Genomic DNA, 21,038 nt, shown 5'->3' on the forward strand with positions numbered 1-21,038 from the left:
GAGCAGGCAACGTCACCTAAGGAAATCAGAGCACAGACGCTGCTACACATTCTTTTCACTTCCTGTTTTAAGCAGCTCTCTTTTACTATCCAAGGGCTCTTCACAGAGATTACAACAACACTCCTATAGACTCAACATTTGCCTGTGACCCTGCTTATCCACACAAGAGATTTCAATGGGCTAATGTGGAAAAGAAAAAGCTAATTTGAAAGCTTATCCACCAGGTGAAACTGTTCCCAGGAGATGAGATTCAATCTGGAAGCTGAGCAAAGCCTCTCTGGACTCTGCAAGATATGTCAGTTGGCGGGTTTACAATCTGTGACTGGTTTGTAAGGAGCACAAGGGCAAAAGCCAAAACTGGGAGCTGTGACTGCAGTTGGTCATAGAAGCAGAACTGGAGGATTAGCTTTCTGCAGCTGGACTTGTGCATTAGCAAAACCATACTGGAAGAGCAACGTCTGCTGTGAAAAACCAGCTTTGCCCAGATTCCACGTGTCCCCCCTTACTCCCACCCTGCAAGACGTATTTCATGAACCACCGCGCTTCTGCAATGCCAACAAAAAGCTGCTAAGAGAGCAGGAAAGGGAAGTAGCCTTGAGAGTTTCTCTGGTGGCATATTGCACGTGAAGCTCGGCAGGATGCATGTTAGCAGCTCTCACAGCTCAGCAGTTCTTCACCAAAAACCATTTGCTCCTGGCAATAATTTACTGGCTTGTAGCAAAGAGCCTAACTCAGTTGATTGGTAGCAGAACTGCTCTAGAGTCAACACACACAGGAGAGAGTCGATCTTCCAGAAGAAGAATGTGGAAAAATACTCCACTGGCATGTAGAAGCCTGAGAAATTGAGTTACAGCTTGAAAGCCACTGACACTCCTGCCTAAAATAGCTTGCTTCCAACCATATTTAATGGATTACAGGAATAATGACACAGCTTTTTAATGTGGTGGCCTAAGAATAATGCACTCCACAGAAGAATCACAGAGGTTAGTGACAAAAAGATCTGCTAGCTGGACAGTCCAGGGTTTTCCTACGGCTCTATGCTCCAATGCGGTTTCAAGAATACAGTTTTAACTGTATCACATGGTGGTGCTTCCACCACTTCCCTTGGGCATCACTCAAACAGATCTCGCTAGCAAAAAGTTTGCCTTGCTATTTAGCCTAAAAATCATTTTTTTTACTTACTTTACTTAATTTTATCTTATAACTTCTGTATCATGTTAACCAATTCCTCCCGCTCCTTGATACCTGCATCCTTCAATGCTTAGTGACTGCTACACCCTGCCCTTAGATGTTTAGCCAAGAAATATATATCTATATTAAATTTTTTTGTCTTCTTTCATAATAATATGTAATAATATATAGCTCCTTTCATCCTGAAGCATGCCTGTGTACCGGGTGGAGCCAGCTGTGTCAGAACCGGACATGCAATACCATCCAATCATGGCTCAGTGATTGGTAGAATTGTGTGACCCTCCATGAAGTAGTGATGGCTTTATTCACTGCAAATTGGACATTACCGAGACATTCCTGGAGGAGGAATCTGAGTTACCTTGTCCAGTTTGGGCTACATCAATATTTTTCAGTGGGACCATGAGGATTTTCTGCATGATCCTAGAATGAGGTGACTGGTGCCATCAGTGAGGCTTGCCTACCTATGGAGAGTTGCCCAAACAGGCCTCTTCCAGGCTGCTAACTCAGTATCCTCACAAACCACATAACCACCACATGCGGAGCCATATTCCATCTACACCAATGAAAGACACCATAATCACAAGAGAGACCAGTGTTTCTATGCTTTGGAATGGGAACTCTTGTTTCTTGATGCCCGAGACCTGATGGGGAGAGCAATGCTATTTTCTCCAAGAAGCTGGTCCAATAAAAGCTATTCATAGAATATCAGGGTTGGAAGGGACCTCAGGAGGTCATCTAGTCCAACCTCCTGCTCAATCCCCAATTTTTGTCCCAGATCCCTAAATGGCCCCCTCATGGATTGAACTCAAAACCTGGGTTTAGCAGGCCAATGCTCAAACCACTGAGCTATCCCTCCCCCCTTACCTTGTCTCTCTCATTCCCTCACAAACTCAGACAGTCATGGTACCACACAAACCCCTCAAAAATGAGAGCAAGGGGGCTATTGCTGATCTCCACAATTCACAGCAAAACAAACTCCATGTGCTCACCATACCCTCTCCCAGAAACTACAGAGCCAAGACAACCAGAAATACCACCACAGCGATGCTCCAGAAATGCAACTGTTCTTGGGCAAACAAGGGTAGGAAAAAACAAAGACAGATCAGTGGACACACATGTTCATTCCAGAGTTTGCAAAGTGCTTTGGGATCCTTTGGAATAACAACAAGAGCTATAGGAACCTTACTTTTATTCATTTGAGCAGTAATATTTCATAACCTTAACAAGTGAGTAAGACAGGAGCACAGCTCCTTTCCTTCTTACTCTCCCAGTACAATGAAGCAGTTTATACTTGCCGCTAGTCTTTCAGACATGACTTTGCAAATGACTGTGTATTCATTAAAAAAAACCTAACAATCAATCCTCTTCATATCACAAACCCACTTCAGTTCTTAAGATGTACAGTTAAGTGCTGGCTTCTAAATTAGCTGTTGCCACTCAAGGAAGATCTAGGAGTCATTGTGAAATAGTTCTCTGAACACTTCAGCTCAAAGAGCAGTAGCAGCCAAAACAGCTTAACAAAATGTTAGGAACTATTAGAAAAGAGATGGAAAATAAGACAGAAAATATAATGCTACTGTATAAAATCCATGGTGTGCTCACACTTTGAATAGTGTGTCTAATTCCAGTCACCCCATCTCAAAAAGAATACAGGGGAACTGGAAAAGGTTCAGAGAAAGGGAACAAAGATGATGAAGGGTATGGAACGGCTTTGACACAAGGAGACAAAAAGATTATAGCTGTTCAGTTTAGAGTTAGGAAAGTGACAAGGAGGAGATGACAAAGGTCTATAAAATCACAAACGGTGTGGAAAAAGTGAATAGAGAAGAGTTATTTACCCTTTCACACAATACAAAAACCAGGAGTCACCTGATGAAATTAACAGCAAATTTAATACTAACAAGAGGAGGAACTTTTTCACACAACACAACACAACACACAATTAATCTGTGGAACTCATTGTCAGGGGATGTTGTGAAGACCAAAAATATAACTGAGTTCAAACAAGAACTAGATAAGCTCATGGAAGGTAGGTATATCAACACCTATTCGCCAAGATGGTCTGAGATGCAACCCCATGCTCAAGGTAACCCTAAACCTCTACCAGAACCCAGGAGGGGAAAACAGGAGAGGATCTCTCTAAAATTGCCACATTCTGTACACTCCCACAGGAGACTGGGCTACATGGACCATTGGTCTGACCCAATACGGCCATTCTGATATTCTTAGGTTAGTGCTGAGAATCTTAAGATTCCTCTTTAAAAAAAAAAAAAAAAAAAAAAAAAGGAAAAGAGAGAGAGAGAGAGAGTGTGTGTGTGTGAGTGAGTGTATCTTTGGGATTTCCCCTTTCCAGTCTTTTTCCTCCATGCGTCACATGCATCTCCTGTTGTTCAGTGTTAAACTAGTTTCCCTGCTCCATTAGCTCCATACAGATGCATACAGAACCCCATGACCTTACTCACCATGCACAACACACTTCAAGGGGCCCACTAAGGAGGGGAAGGACAGGGTTAAGTAAATCAGCATCAGGAGGAAAATGGTGGAATGTCATTTGGCAAGAGCCTGGATGAGACAAGGACAGAAAGAGAAGAGTCCAAGATAACCCCAAAGCTGAGCCACTGAATGATGGGGAGGACAGCAGAGTTGTTGCCAGTGATGGACAGAGACCAGGGAAAATAGTGTTAGCACTATAGTTAAATATTCCCCTACAAGAGATCCAATCTTAATATTGAAGCATTGTGAGAAAAAGAATGGACCAAGCTATTTTCTTTACTTAAGATGAGGGGAATTGAAAAGGCAAATAAACTACATTTCCTCTGTAATAATGTGAAGCTTTATTAATGAAGAAGGTGATAATTCATTTTCATAAAGTCTATCCTTACCTGTCAGTGCCCACTATCTCTGAAGGAATCAAATGTCACTGTCTAGAAAACATCCAAGTACCCTGTTGGGTATATTTTGTGGGTTTTTTGAGTCCTGGAAGGATCAAATTAAAATTTTGCACTGACCTGCTCAAGATTGCTCATGCTCCACTCGGCTTTACGAGTTTTCACAAATGAGAAAAATACTGGGGCTATACATGGAGTGCAGTTCAGTGTTTATCTCAGAAGGAGTCTGTTATGCAGCGTGTGTTTTGTAAGACAACACAAACCCCAATATCCAAGAGGATATTCACCATGCTGGTCTGCACAGACAGATGGACACATGGACACACACTTACAGACTGCTGCATCCGATGATGAAGTGAGTTGTAGCTCATGAAAGCTTATGCTCAAATAAATTTGTTAGTCTCTAAGGTGCCACAAGTCCTCCTTTTCTTTTTGTGAATACAGATTAACACGGCTGTTGCTCTGAAACCAGTCATAATGAGCCATGCAAGTCTCTGAATGCCCATCTGGAATTAAGTGAGGCATCAAGCTAGGATGTTGCCTGTCTTTTGGGTAGCAGTGTGGCCTAGTGGGTAGGGTACTTGGGCTGGGACTCAGGAGATATAGGTTCTAATCATGGCTTTGCCACTAGTCTGCTGAGTGACGATGGACAAGTCACTTCCCCTCTCAGTGCCTTCATTTCTCCATCTGTAAAATGGGGGTAGTGATTAGGGTGACCAGATAGTATGAAAAATCAGGGACTCTTTCTTTCTTTTTTTTTGGGGTGGGGGGAGGGAGGGGGAAATAGTTGCCTATGTAAGACAAAGCCCCTAGTATCAGGGCAGTCCTGATAATATTGGAGCATCTGGTCACCCTAGTAACGATCCTGATCTTTTGTAAAGTGCTTTGAGAACTACAGATGAAAGGCACTAAATAAGAGCTAGGTATTAATTATTATTTTAAAGTCATTAAGAAAAACAAAAGCAAGTTTTTTAAAAAAAAAAAAATCTCTCCAGGGACTGAAACAAAGCCAGTTGCTAAGAGTGGCTGTACTCAGAGGAAAGTGGAACAGAACTGTATTCAACAGCTCTGATTTTCCTCTTGTATTGGGATAAATCTGGTGTAGCTACTGTGGCGATGCTCCGAGTCAGGATCCCCAAATACACTGGCCCCTCAACACTATTTTCACATACACGAGGTAGCCTCTTACACAGGTTTCACAGCATGCCCAATGGAATCATTTCTAAATTGATCCCACTGCCAAAGAAACAAAACAGGAGTTCAGAGCCCAACGCCCACTGCGAACTGGGCACTATATCTCACCCTACAACACTGCCCATTCGTTCTCCCAACCCAGACTGCAGGGATACGGCCATGGGTTCTTACCTCTGTAGACTCTTCCTGCTCATTAATCACTAGGAAGGCATCCTCAGTAGCTTGGCGCTTTGCATCTGCAATGGTTTGTTCCATGCGGGCCCTCTCGGATGCGATCATTTCAAATGCCTTCTGCTCTGCCTCAGCCACAGCTTTCTGCACCTCAGACATGGCCTGGCGCTTCACCTCATTCACGGCTTCTTCTGGAAGAAAACAACAGTCTCATCAACTAGTCTCGCTGGCAAAACAAGCCTCGGACAAAGACAACTGAGTGAGATTGGGAAGAAAAATCCCCCCTGGGCAGCACCATTCAATGTTAGGGTGGATACACTAAAGAGACAACAAGAAGATAAGTGCCAATGAACCTCACCCTTGAGCTGAAGAGATAACCTCTAGGTAGAGAGGGGAGTTCAATCACCACGGGCAAGTCAATCTATGGCCACTCTGCTGAGGCTGATAACAAGGGTGCCTAGTTACTGCCAACTGTCAAGATGCTTACTAGGATAAGCCTACCTACTGGGAACCAGTCTAAATCCACCATCTGGTTCTACACAGTCTTCTGACCAGCCCTGATGCCAACTACTTCTGGTCATTAGCCTATCAGCTCGTAGCCACTGAAAACCAAGAATATTGGAAATCCAGAGTAGGTCAAGAGTAGGCAAAAAAAGGCTAAAAACACCCCGCAGATTGAATGCCCAAGAAATGGAGGGACCCAGATTAATTTAGACGAAATCGTGCTGCGTTACGTTGCAATGGGATTTGTTTCCCCAATGTATTACTCCAAACCTCCACACTCAGCTGTTGGTGCATCAAGTCCACACCTACGTTTTCCCAAGTGCGTCTCCAACTGCTTTCCCCATGTATTTATACTTCTGGGGCCAGGCATGCATTCAATGTGGCACGCAAACTCCCAAACTGCACACACACATCAAATATGTGCTCAGCTCAGGCGCATGCCTCTTTGCAAATCTAGGTCAGCATATAACCAGCAGGCCAGGAAAGGAACCACACATTCAAGATGCTTTTCTACAAAGCTTGACTTTGCATCTGGCCCTGTGTCCCATCTGCATTTATCCCTTAAGCTTGTGGTAACTCTATCAAGTGACCATCTACAAATATTTACCAGCTTTTTTCCATATCTCTTCAGTAACATAGCCCGTCCCGGACCTGCTGCTGAAGTCCCGCTGGGAATCTGTAGAAACAAGGAATGCATTGACAGATCAGCAGTGTCTCCTCTCCTTGAATTATTTTGCTTAAACAGCCATTCCAAGCCCTGCAGGAAAGCTATGAGAGCCTGCAGACAGTGTCTATAAACCTAGCTAAAGCACCAAGGGACCATGATAGGCTTAATAGCTAAAACCCAAGTAAGTGATTTCTGCAGCTCAGACCATTCATCAAATGGCAAGATGATAAATGAACTTTTAATTAGTGTCCTGCATGATTTATTGCACAGTGTAATTCACTTCCATCTTCTGATACTTTATAATCACAGGCTATATTTATAAATATACCTCATCAAACATCTGCTGTGTGCAATGATTGTGAAGATCAATCTATACTAACAATGTATTACATTGAATACAGCACTTTTCATTTTCAAAGATCGCAAAGGCAACTCCCAGACTAAAACTGAAATACAAACTATGCATCTCTTAAAGCTATAGGTGTACAAACACACCCGATACTACACAAACTCAGTGAGATATAATGTGACAGATGCTGGTAAACGGTATCTTTATTTGGCATCACGTGATCTCAGCAATTTAAAATATATTTCCACTGGAAAAGTTTTAGAAATCTAGTAGTATGGCTTTTACACACAATCTTTTCTGGTATGTTTTTTAAAAATATGTTTTTCTAAAGGTTCACACGACTTCAGAAAAATTAAACTAAACTAAGTCAAAGGGTGATGGAAAAGGCAGAAATAGCAGAGTTTGTTATTCCATAGGTTCTTACAAAACTCTGCAATGTATACACCAGCTATTTCACTGACTTGGAGGTTTTTGATCTAACTGCACCCTCTAGCTCAAACACACCGGTATTACAGTCCCTGATATTACAGCCTGTTAAGGGAGAATTCAACAAGATTCCTGCTCTTTTAAGTCATTTTTAACACCTTGGTGCTGTAGCTACCTTCGTCCTGAGCAGCTTTAAAAGGCTGTTCTACTCTGAGAAGCAATGACGTTCAGTGGTACTCCCTGTACTTAACAGATCTGCTCCCTCTGTGTATTCATTACCATCTGCTGACTCCAGTGACTTTTTAATCACTTTGCTGCTCTAGTTAGAATCAACATCGATAAGAAAGAGGGAACTAGGTTCTGTCTCTTTTGTGCCGTCAACAGAATTATTTGCTAAGCTCTGGTTGGTTAAACCTGTAAAAACTCAACTGAAGGCAACAGGGCTGCACAGGTGTCCCTGAGGGAATCATTTGTCCTGCAGAATCTTTATTACGTATGGCAAAGAAATGAATGGATAAGTCCGGCTTGACTCTCAGAGCCCCAGATAAGTCTATAGGGCAGGCAGGTAGAGAAAACAAAAAGCAACCCGCTTTTTTAACTTGTAACTTAAGCACCCGTGATCTGGAATTTGAGTGACACACACAGACGCCCACAGTGCTATTTCTAAGGATAGAGTAGAGCAGACTGTTAAAATGGCATGCCATTAAAGACTGTACTTCCAATATATTAAGAGTGGCCGTTCATAGGATATACCTTCTTCATGGCTTTAAACAGATTGAATGAAAAGGATTTCTTCCTAATGAAAACCTGCTTCTACAACAAAGCCTACAGTTCCTTGGCACTTTCAGAGATATCAGGGTGCCAATTAGTACTGGTTTTATAATTATGGCTGCAACCATTCTGCACTCTATTCTCAGTCCTCTTCCTCCCAAAATGTTTCTAAAGAGAAATTTCTATAGAGAAATTTTAATTTTTGCAAAGTTTGGGGGAAGCTGCTTAAGTCATTTCAGAATTACAGGCAGCTACAAGTTCACCATGCTTCCAATAAAATGTTTTTTAAAAAAGCATTCTCTATTTTTGGGGTGCACCTGAAACTCAACGTCAACTTGGTTTTCAAGTTTCCGATCTATAGGATACTCTCAAAGTAGGGCAAAGGCTAGTCTGGAGAAACCCTTTCAGTCTCAGAGCATACAAACTATGTATTCTTCCTCCAGTCACTCACTGACACGTGTTAAGTTTCAGAGCACTTGATCCAACCTGATGTTGTCATGCAATGTTTCACATTCTGCTGCTTTTAGATCTGACACATCTGATGAACCAAAGGGAACTTTTTTTTAGCCTCTAGGTTTAAGTCTCCCGCAAATCTGGAGGACATTGCTATGGAACCACAGCCTCAAGTGACCCAGTAAGCCGCCCTGTAACTATGTGGCAGCAGTTGGCTCCCTCTCTTACCACTGTTGATGGAGTCAGAACTCCCGGGACTGTGCTGCCTCGAGATGAATTCATTCCCTCCCTTCCTTGACTCTGTGCTCTCACTGCACCGCCTCTTCCAGTAGTTGAGCTCCTCCCGGTCAGCCTCCTGACAGCGCCGCAGAACAGCCATGGAGCGCCTAGTTTTCTCCACCATTTCCATGATGCAATTCAAAGCCTGTTGGGGAGGGAAAGGTGAATTTTCAGAACTGGTTACCGATGCCTGTTTCTTTGACGTTCTCTATAGCAGAGAATGGTTTCTTAGTGGAAGATGCCAAATTGAGAGCGTACTTCCCAACAACAGGCCCAGCCTGCTTATGTAGACCAAAGAACGCAGAATCATTTGAATGCAATGGGAAAGTCAGAGACATTCAAAGTCCCGGTGAAATAAAGCAGAACATTCTCTCAAAAGCTGAGATTTCTCTTCTTAAAGTATTATTCAAATGAGTTCTGCTTTAGCATTATCAGATCCATGACAGCAGGTTCCTATTTGACTCCTTATTCTTTTCTATAAATCTACAGACAAGACCAGGGATCTGCCCCTGTTTGGATCAATTATTGGCATAATTTCAACCACAGGAAGGTACCTGATATGCTCAGAGAGCCAGAAAGAAAGAAATAATATCAGCTACACTCACACAATTATTGTTCAAAATAGCGTTTATTCATTCCCCTGACATTTGGTGGAAAACCCCATTTTGAAACAGTGTGGGACAGAATTAGTGAGAAATTTCTTTTTATTGGTCTGCAGCTATAATCAAGTCACTGATTTATAAAAGTGAAATTTCTTATTGCAACACAATTTTTGTCAATTTCACATCAGCCATGTGAAAGAGGACTGAAATCTGACACACTTAAAATTTCTAAAACTCTTCCTGAAAAGAGAGCATACTGTATTCAAATTTCTATCCAACTCCCATCATCTGGAGCTGCATAGAAAACAGAGGGGAAGGCAGTATGTACCCAGGGATTCTCCATCAGCCAGTTAGATTGACCTTGCCTTAGGGAACAGACAGTTGTCAGCAGGGATCCTAGTTTTCCATTATAACCCCCCCCCAAAAGTTCTCCGATATAAAAAACAAAAATCCATGTTTTTCTGTGATTAAAATAAAACACTGAACTTTAGTCTCCCTAACCCATACATAAGTTATCAGTTGAACACAATGTTTTATTGATATATTTACAATTTTTAAGCAAGTTCAAATAGAGCCATCAATCATTATAATAAAATAAATTAATAGAATTGCTCTCCGGCTTCCCAGCTCTGAAGGCAGTGCCACAGCCAGCAGCTTCACACCACCCCAGCTCCACATCACCCAGAATGCATTCCAGACTCTCCACCCCCTGCCTCCTCCAGTGGGCGTACTCCCAGTTTGAGAGCTTCTGGAATAAGTGACACTGGTACTTTCAGTAAAATTTAGTGAATAAGTAATATGTTTTTATTTTTGTGCAAAATGTAAAAACTAAAGATTCTCTGTAAAAATGCAAATTATGCATTTTTCTGCAACAAACGGATTTCTACAATCGCTGTTGTCAGTAACTAGCCATATCCCAGCTGTGCAGGATTTGGAAATGTTTTGATATCATCTCCCCTCTCACAACACAATTTTATCACAATTATGTTTTATGCAGGGATCAATTTAATAGTTTTCGTTGCCTTCACAGAGTCCTAGAATCCAGGATTAGTATCAGAAGAATGAACAGTACTTTGGGGTAAATTTCCAGCCAGATCTCTGTCCAGCTTCCACTTGTGCACATGCAAAATTACCCCACAATTTTCTCAGCACTTTGCAGATGAAAACACCTTTAAAATGCTAATATTTGTACATACCCTTGAAATAGTCTTGTACCTGTACGTGCATGCAAGTGGTAGCAATGGGTACAATTGGTTTTGCAGGTGCCATGGTTACTAATTGAGGTCATAAACAAATGTAAGGCCTCACAGGCATTTGTGCCTGCAAAGTGCAGGTGTAACCCACATGTGGGTGTATGTTATAGATTCTCCTGTGCCTGACCCACAGAGGGTATGAGTCTGTTACAGACTCAGCTACCGAACTTTTGCTCAAGCTGCAGTAGCTCTGGAGGTCCAATGTTCAATCCCCACAGTGCCAGCCAAGATGACAGCTGTCACAAAGATACAAGTTTGTGCCACTTGTCCATGTCACAATCAGCCCTTCATTTCCAAACAGACCAAAGAAGATAGCTGTGCCCCAGCTTCATTTAACATTGCATTATCAACAGCAGCAAAAAAAGTATTCGTTCTTCTTTAACTAGCAATAGGAATTACCATGTCTTTACATTACACTGCAGTTTCCATGAAAATATATTGCCTCCTGCTTTCCTTATCTGCAGGATGCTCCGTTTTAGCCAAAACCCAGATTATCACAGGACATCAGAGACTTGTTAGGAAAAAATCGGCAGCAGTTTTAAAACATTTTAGTGTGCAGTAAAATAGGCCACTCAGAAAATGCTGATTTGATACCACCTATGACACGGTCATGTAAAATGAAGCAGCTGGTGGTTTGGTTGCTGGGCCCTCAAAGGATTTTATTTTTTTTTAGGTTCCTTACGTGATCGAGATGCTTCCACTCATCAGCCCACTCTCTCTCTGTTAAGCGATGGTCCACAAGCTCATCCTGATAGCCGCCATTTAAACCTGTTATAAAAATTACACCCAAAATTAGGACCAGACAGCATGATTTCTTCCATTAGACTTTACCACACTTTCAAATAGTGGTCTGGTAGCTCCAGCCAGTGGATAACAAATAAGGCTCGTTAAACTGAAAAAAAAGTACGTTTCAATAGTGAAGAGCAGTGGTGTGGAAAAGTGAAAAATCTTGATTTGAACAAGCATTTTTTCCCTTTAATCCCAAATGCACGTACTTCCTATGAAACTGGTCCTTGGGAACATGGCTACACTGCAGCTAGTCACCTGAGTCCAAACCCACCCAGACCTTCTGAGGGTAAGCTTTGGTGGCTAGCCCAAGCTACAATGTAAACACTGCTACTTCAGTGCGCTAGCTTGCGCAGAGCTAAGACAAGTCTGTCTACGAGTGCTGGGAGGCACACTTCCCAGTGCAATACAGGACATATCCTGTACTGTCTACAGCAAGAGGGAGCTCTCAGATGACAGCAGATAGCTCCACTTATACTGTATTCTAAAGAGCTCCTGCAACTGGTTGTTTAGATACAGCTGACCTGCCCCCCACAGGTTCATCTGCCAACAGAAAGCAATTATCCGGCAATGTGCATTTTATTGGCGGATCTCCTCAGTATGCTGCCCAGCTGTGTACTGGACCATTCCATAGGAGCCTTAGTATGACAGATCCGGCAAGATCACGTATGGGACAGAGAAGGGGCCAGGGTTTCTTACCAAGATTGCTATGTCTATCGCGCATATCCCTCTGTTCCAAGAGCTTGTTGGGGTCCCTGTACAGGTGGGAAGTTGCGATGTCTTCCAAGGTGTAGTGCTGGAGTGGAGGTGGGGTTGGATGGAACTGCCCAGCAGGATTCATGAGGGGTAGAGCCAGGGCAGGGCTGTGCCGCGGAGCTGGACTAATGGTGCACACTCTCTTGGCAGGTGGCTCCGATGGGAGCGGGTCTCTCTCAAAACTATTTTCTTCTCTTCTGCAAACAAGCCAAAATAGGTGGATTTCTGTCAGCACTAAGAACATATTCAGAAAGGGAAAGAGATGAACCCAGTTGTACAGAGAGAGAAACAGATTTCAAACCAGGACTCTGAGCAGCAGAACTTAGCAGGAACAAGCTGGGAAGCCAAAACAAATGTATTAAACTTGAAAAAACCCAAAACACAACTACAGGACACACTGCCACGTGCGGGAAGGGGGGAGGAGGAGGGGAAAGAGAAAAGAAGATGTTAATTTAGATTATTTCCAGTTGCTCTTCTCTAAACTCCAGGCACATTCTATGTAATTATACACAAAACTTTATCCAAAATACAATTAGCAAAGCTTAAAACAGACTTCCGAAACACACCCCTCTCTGACCCCCAGTATCTCCTCCAGAACAGCCTTCCGTTCCTTACGCACTCCACACCTCCAGGGAAAGCCTCAGGGAACAGCCACTTCCTGCATTTTAGGCCAGACTGAAGACGTCATACTAGCTTCTAGCCAGCGAGGCACTCTCAGCAGACTCTGCTTGACAGTGTATCAGTGCCTGAAGAAAACCCTGTGAAGCCCAGCGCAGTGTCCTCACAAGCACACCATTCTCTTGGAGTATTTTTATGGAGCCACGTTGGACTCAGCAGTGAGAGCGAATTAGAGGTTTCATTAATTCGGAATGAGAGAGTTTGAACAGGCCACATGGCTTAACACAAGGCAAGAACAACATCTTCCAACAGTATTAGGTTTATATTTTTTTATTTTATAGTTTATTATTAGGTTTCACTTTGACTTCACTGCTCCAGGAACAGGGCCACTACTTAAAAACTGAATTGAACATGCAGTTCCCTTTACCTGTCTGGACTATGTCTCTTCCCATTTCCATTCACCTCCATCAGCAGCTCAGAGGAGTCGGCTGGGGATGTGGTGTTTGTGTTCAGCAGGATGTGCTCATGCTGGGCCAGGTACTGGGAAGGAGTTTGCTTGGCAGCCCGGGCACAGTGCAGCAGCTCCCTCTGCAGCAAGGGAAGGTTGGCCTGGAAAACAGGTTGCACTGCATTGCAGTTTTGGTTTGTAAAGTCTGACAGCAGTGTTGATTCCGTCTGTCTACTTGACTCCAATTATCTGTCAAAATGGCATGACTAGCGTCAATGGTTTAAAATTAATGGGGCCTGTGCTATAGCCTTGCTGTGCACTAAAAAGGCACTTTATGATATTTATATAGGTGACACGTGCTTATGTGAAAAAAATGTTCTCTTGAGAACTAGAGAGGGCCTGAACCAGGTTGCGTTAGGAAACAAAATGTTACACAATAACCTTCCTTGTGATTCCAGCATCTTGACTATTTCAGGGCCTTGCAAATCTGAAAGCAAGACCTGATTAGATCACTGCTGAATTTTGTTCTGTTTTATTTTTCTGACACACAAATAGACATGATAGGCTATTATAGACCTTAATACGCTGTTAGGGCTATCCCAGATTGCTGTATAAACAAACATTTAGAACATATGCTTTATGTTTTTAGTGCATCTCTAATGAAAAGATGACAGCATTCAACATTACATATCAATTACTTATTTGTTTTGGTGGAGTGCATAATTTCTCTGAAACCTCCAACTCCCTTCCCTAAGTATTTGTATTTCCTCTGTTCAACACATGCCCAGCTGGTCTGCTGAAATTAGTTATGGAGTAAACAAGAAATAAACTATGATACTTGGAGTTAAAGAGAATGTGTGGAAAAATGAGATTATGCTAAGAAATATGTCGGGAAATTCAGTCATCACCTTCAGATGCAATCAGCCCAGGGGAAATGGACAATACAGGATCTTTAATGATGTCCATGACAAAGTCACACTTTCCCTCTGAGCTGGTCATATTAGGTCAACATGACTGTATATTCTGGTCCGTCTTCCTGTGACTTTAAGTGTAATTGCTCTGATGAGCTTCCTGTTTACTGGTTCCCAGCAATTTCAGTGCTGCCAAACAACACAGGCTGCTGGGTTCAACATGTGAAACATTAGTGAGACCCTGCAGTTTCACCATCACCTTCAGAAAGGGAATCACAAAGGGACGAAGAGGGAAGTTGGTGGCTTCTTGGAGCTTGCAGTGAAATTCCTCAATTGTCACTGTAGAGTTCTGTAAAAAGAAACAAAATGAAACTCCATCTTCTGCATAGTTTAGTCCTTAAAATAAATTCTGTGTGAAAAAGGAAACCAATGAAACTTGAAGTTAGCCTTTCTATTTGCCATGTGGGATCAATAACATTTGCACGAGATTTTAGTCAGCAGCACCTTATCCCCTAACTGGCCTACCAGTCCATTGCCGCAGAGGATGACTGAAAGACTTTTCAAATCCATAAAACATACTCCACAACCTAAAATACAATAGAAAGTGCTTGAGTTCTGTGGAAGCACCATAGTGATTTCGAACGTGGCTTTTAAAAATTGGTTAGAAACACTAATTCGGTACCAACCCTTTGACTCTGTAGGTAAAAATGCCTGCGTCATGGTTCCTTCCCCACTCTGAACTCTGGAGTACTGACGTGGGGACCTGCATGAAAAACCCACTAAGCTTATTTTTACCAGCTTAGGTTAAAACTTGCCCAAGGTACAAACTATTTTACCTTTTGCCCTTGGGCTTTAGTGCTGCCACCACCAAGCGTCTAATAAATACATAACAGGGAAAGAGCCCGCTTGGAAACGTCTTCCTTCCCCCTCTCCCCCCCCCCATCCTCCCAAACCCTACACCCCCTTTCCTGGGGAAGGCTTGATAAAAATCCTCACCAATTTGCAAAGGTGAACACAGACTCAAACCCTTGGATCTTAACAACAATGAAAAAGCAATCACGTTCTTAAAAGAAGAATTTTAATTGAAGAAAAAGTAAAAGAATCACTTCTGTAAGATCAGGATGGTAAATACCTTACAGGGTAATCAGATTCAAAACATAGAGAATCCCTCTAGGCAAAACCTTAAGTTACAAAAAGACACAAAAACAGGAATATACATTCCATTCAGCACAACTTATTTTATCAGCCATTTAAACAAAACAGAATCTAATGCATATCTAACTAGATTGCTTATTAGCCCTTTACAGGAGTTCTAACCTGTATTCCTGCTCTGGTCCCGGCCAAAACAAAAAACAGACCGAGAGAACCCTTTGTCTGCCCCCCCCCCGTCCAGCTTTGAAAGTATCTTGTCTCCTCATTGGTCATTTTGGTCAGGTGCCAACGAGGTTATCTTTAGCTTCTTAACCCTTTACAGGTGAAAGGGTTTTTTCCTCTGGCCAGGAGGGATCTAAAAGTGGTTAGCTTTCTCTTTATATTATGACAGCCTGCATGCACTATAATTATTTCTAACACTTGCACAAATACAAATCCTAATGCACACACAGGTGTGTATCGACCAAGCCATAGGTTTTGCACCAGCACTGTATCTGAATACTTATGCAGGTGTTAAGAGCATTGAGAGAGTCTGCACAGGTGTTGATAAATTTGATAGTGCATGCAAGTACATGCGCACACGTGAACAAGAAGGACACTGAAAGTTCAGCCTTCATTTCCTAAGGCTAATTTTCAACACTTACGAGAGTTTAGCATTATTTTCATTTGCTCTCCTAGTGTATCTGGATTAAATTATGCGGGGCAGCCCAAACCTGGCATTAAGAGCAAATAGCCATTAATACACATCATGTGTTCTGCTACATATCCTATCAGAAGCATTTTGTGTGACACGAGTCTCTCCGCTCACTGGAGACTTAGAATTTACCTTTTTCTAAAATAGTGCCTGAATCAGTGAATTTACAGCAGCTATCCCTGTACAGTGGTAGCCAGAGGACCCCAAGATTTGCCATAGATCTTTCTCCTTATCTTTAGGAGCATATGCATTCAACCAGTCAGCCACATACTGAACAGTTACAGAAAATATCATGGTGGCCTGTATAGATCATACCTAGCACTTATATCACCACTTTTTCAGAGCACCGCACCAAACGTCAATCCATTCTCACCACAGCCCCATGAAGCAGGGAAACATTATCGGTTTTCCCCCAGGCCATACAACAAGTCAGTGGCAGAGGCTGAACTTGTGTGTTCCTGACTCTCTCTCCCCTCTGCACATTCCTTTAGACCACATTGCCTCGCGCAGCAAGGAAATATTAAGTTTGACCACACTGAAGCCATGACAGTATTTAACAAATGGTGTGTCAAACTGGCATTTCCTTCATTTGGAAGCAGATTAGAGCAAAATTCATCAGCAGCCGGAGTCAGGAAAATTAGGAATTCTTCATGTTCCAGAGGGTTACAACAAGACATGAGCAGCAGACTGTTTATCTAGCAAAAAAATAACATGCACTTCTCAGTTGCAAGGAAGCTCTATCTGCAAGAGAAGGCTGAGGAGAGCATGTTCAGGACCCTTTAGCAGAAGATTTATATCATAGGAAATTACTGTTTTGAAAAAAATCAGACCTGCTACTCTCCTTTCAGTTAGGAAAAAAAACAGAACAGGCCTGTGATTTGTAAGGTAGGATTTTTAGCCCAAGCCCCTCTGAATTTCATGGAGCTTAGTGGCATCCAGCTAGTAGCTGAAGATAAATACAGATGAGAGTCCAACAGCTTATTGAAGCCAAATGAAGATGATGAAAAACAGAAAAGTTATGAGACAGGGTAAACATTATACGAAGTTTAGACTTGCTTGGTAAATAGCTTTCCCATAAGCCACAAATGCATAGTATTGTGCAATATATACACATGTCGGCTGCCAGGTTCCCATCATTAGCAGAGCTCTGGCCCACCAGAAAAGCCCCAATGGCCATTTGATTAGGTAGTCCTGAGCGGCTTCCAGGACTCCATTTGTTAGTGCTTACCACTAGTGCTAGGACAAGGGTCCGGACCTTCTCCCCGATCTCTGGTGAAATGTCATTGCCAAACTGCTGAAGAGTGGTAAGGAAGCGCTTGAGTTTGCTGAGCTGCCGGGCCCCACAGGTTGCTGGGAGTTGCTGATTGGTCAGTGAGGACGAAGATGACGAGGCAGGACCATTGCTGAATCTCTGGGGTGGAGAGGGTGCCCCATTCAGAGTTGGGGGAGAATGGTTAATCCCATTGGGCACTGAAATGCAGAACCAAACCAAAATGTAAGCATAAGTGACCACTGCTGCAACATACTGTAGAAATCCCAAAAGGGGCACACAACAGTTCCATGCTGGTTCGAGAGACTCAGAAAAGAAAACTGACTAGAAACAGAGCATAGCACCCCAGAATTGTAGATTAAAGCAAAAATACCATGTTAAAATGGCCACAATGGGTCTATTTCCTCAACCCCTGTACCTGTTTCTCTAAGTGCTCATGAAAACACAGGACATTTCCTGCTGATGTACTCAAACACAAGGATACAGGCACAGCTTTGTTGAATTGGCATTTATACTCATTATTTTTCAGCACTCTAACCTTTCCATTTCTGGCTCTGTTCCAATACGGAAGTTTAACTATTCAGCCGCTTGTAGACCAGATGTAAAAGTTTGCAGGCCAGATCAGCTGTCCATAGGTTTCTTTTTAAACCTTACGTGCAGCTGTTTTTTAAAATGTTTTTCTCATCTGATTCCGTATTGAAAATTTAGAGCATGGACTTTAATAGACTCCAAAGACCTATCTTAACTTCCAAAGACATGAAATTACTACTAACAATTAGGGGTTAAAAACAAATGCTTTCTAAATATATACCTATGGTTGTGATAGCTCTCGGGAGCTGAGCTTCCTAAAGTTAACAGTGTAAGGCAGAATAGTGTCTCACATGTAGATCAAAGGCTTAGATATGCTTTAACTCACCCAGAAATTATGGCTGCACGCCAGAATTTCTGGGTGACGTTCTCTGGCCGCATTAAATGATTGCAATGGTCCCTTTCTGGCCTTAAAAATTGACAAATTCAAGGTAAATCAATTTTGTTCACTTAGTCCTGAGTCCTGCCAAGCATCGACAGCACAGATGTTTGCACCCACATGCTGTACTGCTGACATCAAGAGGCCTTTGCTGAGGTGTAAAGGTCCATCCAGGCGGATCCCACTGCAGGATCAGGGCCATGCTCTCCCCAGGAAATTTACATCAGCCTCAGTTTTGCAAGTGTCTGGTGTTTTGATCTGATCATGTTGCTGAGCTTGTTATTCTATTTCAACATGCTTTCTGATTAATTAGACTAAGCTGCTGATGTTTAGGGGTTTCAGGAGGGATTTGAAAAATTGTTCAGATCCCGATACAGCTCTTGTGCAATTTGAGGTCCTGTCCTGGAAACTTTAAAGCAGGCATATGATTCAGGCCCTAATGTGATCTAAACCATGAATTGCAGAGTGGAAAAGTACATCATATTCAAAATATATTTTACGTCAATCCACTGTTTCAAAATTACAGCCCCAATTCTGGACTCCTTGCACCCCAACACCCACTATAGTCACTGGGAGTTTCGGTTGAGGAAGTAATACAGGATCAGGACCCAAAGAATAAAAAATATTACAAGTCCTCTTTTAAGGGGCACTGTTTGGAGCAGCACTGCAGAAAGAATTCCCAGGACTATGCTGTCTTTCTGGGATGTTGATGCATGCACATGCATGCAGAGAGGAAACAGAGAGTTGACATGGGTGTTCAAGAAAAACAGATATGACCACTTCATCTTCATTGAAAGAACAGGGAAATCCAGCAATATTGTACCAAATTGGACCATGAGAAACAGCATGGAAAAAATTATTTATAAACTATAGTATTGTGAAAACTATGGTAGGTTAATAAGAATTATATAAATTATTGTGTACTCTTAAAATGAGAGCCTTTCAACTTCAAAAGACTACCCTAGTGAGACCTTTTCAAATGATGGGAAGGATTAGGGCAGTTAAACCGCACAAGGGCTGCTCAAAGATCTGAGGTTATAAAAGCCTCCACACACCTGTCGTGGCAGTGGAGAAGCGGGGAGACAACCAAAGAAGAATAACCAGGTCAGTTACAGATTCACAGGAAAGATAAGGGCAGAAAAAAAAATATCAAGCTTGCTCATGTTAATGAAAGAGGCGAAAGGGCTGCTACAGAGGGAAAGTACTGCTAGATGGAAGATAGGTCCATTAATAAAGGAAGAAGGAATGAAATTAATGACAACATGCTGAGCCTGTTGTTTTAAAAGGTGACCTGCAAAGAAAAATAAAGATGAGCTTTGAGTTTTGTGTGTCATTATTACGGGTAAGGAAGATCTGAATGTTTTTAAAAAATGTATTTTTCTATTTAAAAAAAAAAAAAGTAAAGAAATCTATGGAACATTTAACACTTTCAAAGAAGCCAAACTAGATGACGGGCATTCTATGATATTAGGATGCATGATGAATCCAAGAGAAGTATTTGGGACAGTACTAGAAGACTGGATAAAAGCAAATGTCTTAATGAATTTCAAGGAGGAGTATCCTGGCAATTATTTCCCCATAATTAACATCTATTCATAGTTAAAAAAAATGCAATAACTAACCATTAAATAAAACTACCATAAGTAATAAGCAAGGGACGCAGCATGGCCTACTGGCTAGGACGCTGGAATGGGAGATCCATGTTCTATTCCTAGCCTTGCTATTGACCTGCTGGGTGAAGTCAGACAACTCTTTCCAGCAGGATCTTTTGTCTGCCTGTTCGGTTTAGATGATCAGTTCTTTGGAGCAGATCACTATAGTATATGTACAGAGCCAAGCACAAAGAGGCCTTGACATTGGCTGGGGCCTTTAAGCACTACTGGAATATAAATCATGAGACTAATCCTCACCAAACCTACTTCATTGAAATTATAGTAAAAGCTAAGTTAGCGAATGACCAGACCCCAGTAGGATTTTAGTAAAACATCCGAGACTCTGTGCTTCATAACATTACTTGAAAAATTAATTCAAAATGGTTTAGATAAGACTGAATAACCATAAACTAGGATGCCATAAAAAAAAAAACAATGTATCAAAGATGAGGGCAAGGGAAAGTCTGATGTGGTATCCCAGTGATAAGTATTATGGAATATCTAATTAAGCATTCTGGCAGAGAGGTTAAGTGCTAAGAGAAATCATAGATACACTAAATTGTGAGGTTTCAGAGTAGCAGCCGTGTTAGTCTGTATTCGCAAAAAGAAAAGGAGTACTTGTGGCACCTTAGAGACTAACAAATTTATTTGAGCATAAGCTTTCGTCCAGTGGATGCATCCGATGAAGTGAGCTGTAGCTCACGAAAGCTTATGCTCAAATAAATTTGTTAGTCTCTAAGGTGCCACAAGTACTCCTTTTCTTTTTACTAAATTGTGAGGCGTTGCAAACATCAGTGAGGGGAGTAAAATAATACACAGATAGCTAGAGAGATGAGAAGTATGGGCAGAAAACAGTGAGAATCAACTTTTTTTTTTAAAAATGCACCTAGTGCATCTGGGGAAAGATAATCCTTAACTCAACTATTACATGGAAGGAAGAAAAGTGGAAAGCTGTAATCCTGAGAAAGGCTTTGGGGAGATAGTGAATGGTAAATTGGATACGAGTTTGCAATGTCATAATGGGAGCAAAAAAGTC

The 21,038-nt window shown here is 42.0% G+C and overlaps 1 protein-coding gene across 5 annotated transcripts in view; it reads right to left on the minus strand.

Annotated features, from left to right (window-relative positions):
* The window catches only part of CBFA2T2 (CBFA2/RUNX1 partner transcriptional co-repressor 2), a 103,878-nt gene that overhangs the window by 3,589 nt on the left and 79,251 nt on the right, over positions 1–21,038 (minus strand). For 3 of the 5 annotated variants that reach the window (XM_038369930.2, XM_043495684.1, XM_038369931.2), the window contains 8 exons: positions 17,342–17,583; positions 14,527–14,616; positions 13,336–13,517; positions 12,234–12,487; positions 11,431–11,516; positions 8,843–9,038; positions 6,556–6,624; positions 5,445–5,635 (listed from right to left, as the gene is read on the minus strand). In XM_038369930.2, coding sequence (XP_038225858.1) covers positions 5,445–5,635; positions 6,556–6,624; positions 8,843–9,038; positions 11,431–11,516; positions 12,234–12,487; positions 13,336–13,517; positions 14,527–14,616; positions 17,342–17,583 — 1,310 coding nt within the window. The remainder of the gene's footprint in view (positions 1–5,444; positions 5,636–6,555; positions 6,625–8,842; positions 9,039–11,430; positions 11,517–12,233; positions 12,488–13,335; positions 13,518–14,526; positions 14,617–17,341; positions 17,584–21,038) is intronic. The other 2 variants (XM_043495686.1, XM_043495685.1) reach the window with 1 other exon arrangement.

This window comes from Dermochelys coriacea, chromosome 13 (assembly GCF_009764565.3).
Source record: "Dermochelys coriacea isolate rDerCor1 chromosome 13, rDerCor1.pri.v4, whole genome shotgun sequence".
Taxonomy (NCBI): Eukaryota; Metazoa; Chordata; order Testudines; family Dermochelyidae; genus Dermochelys; species Dermochelys coriacea.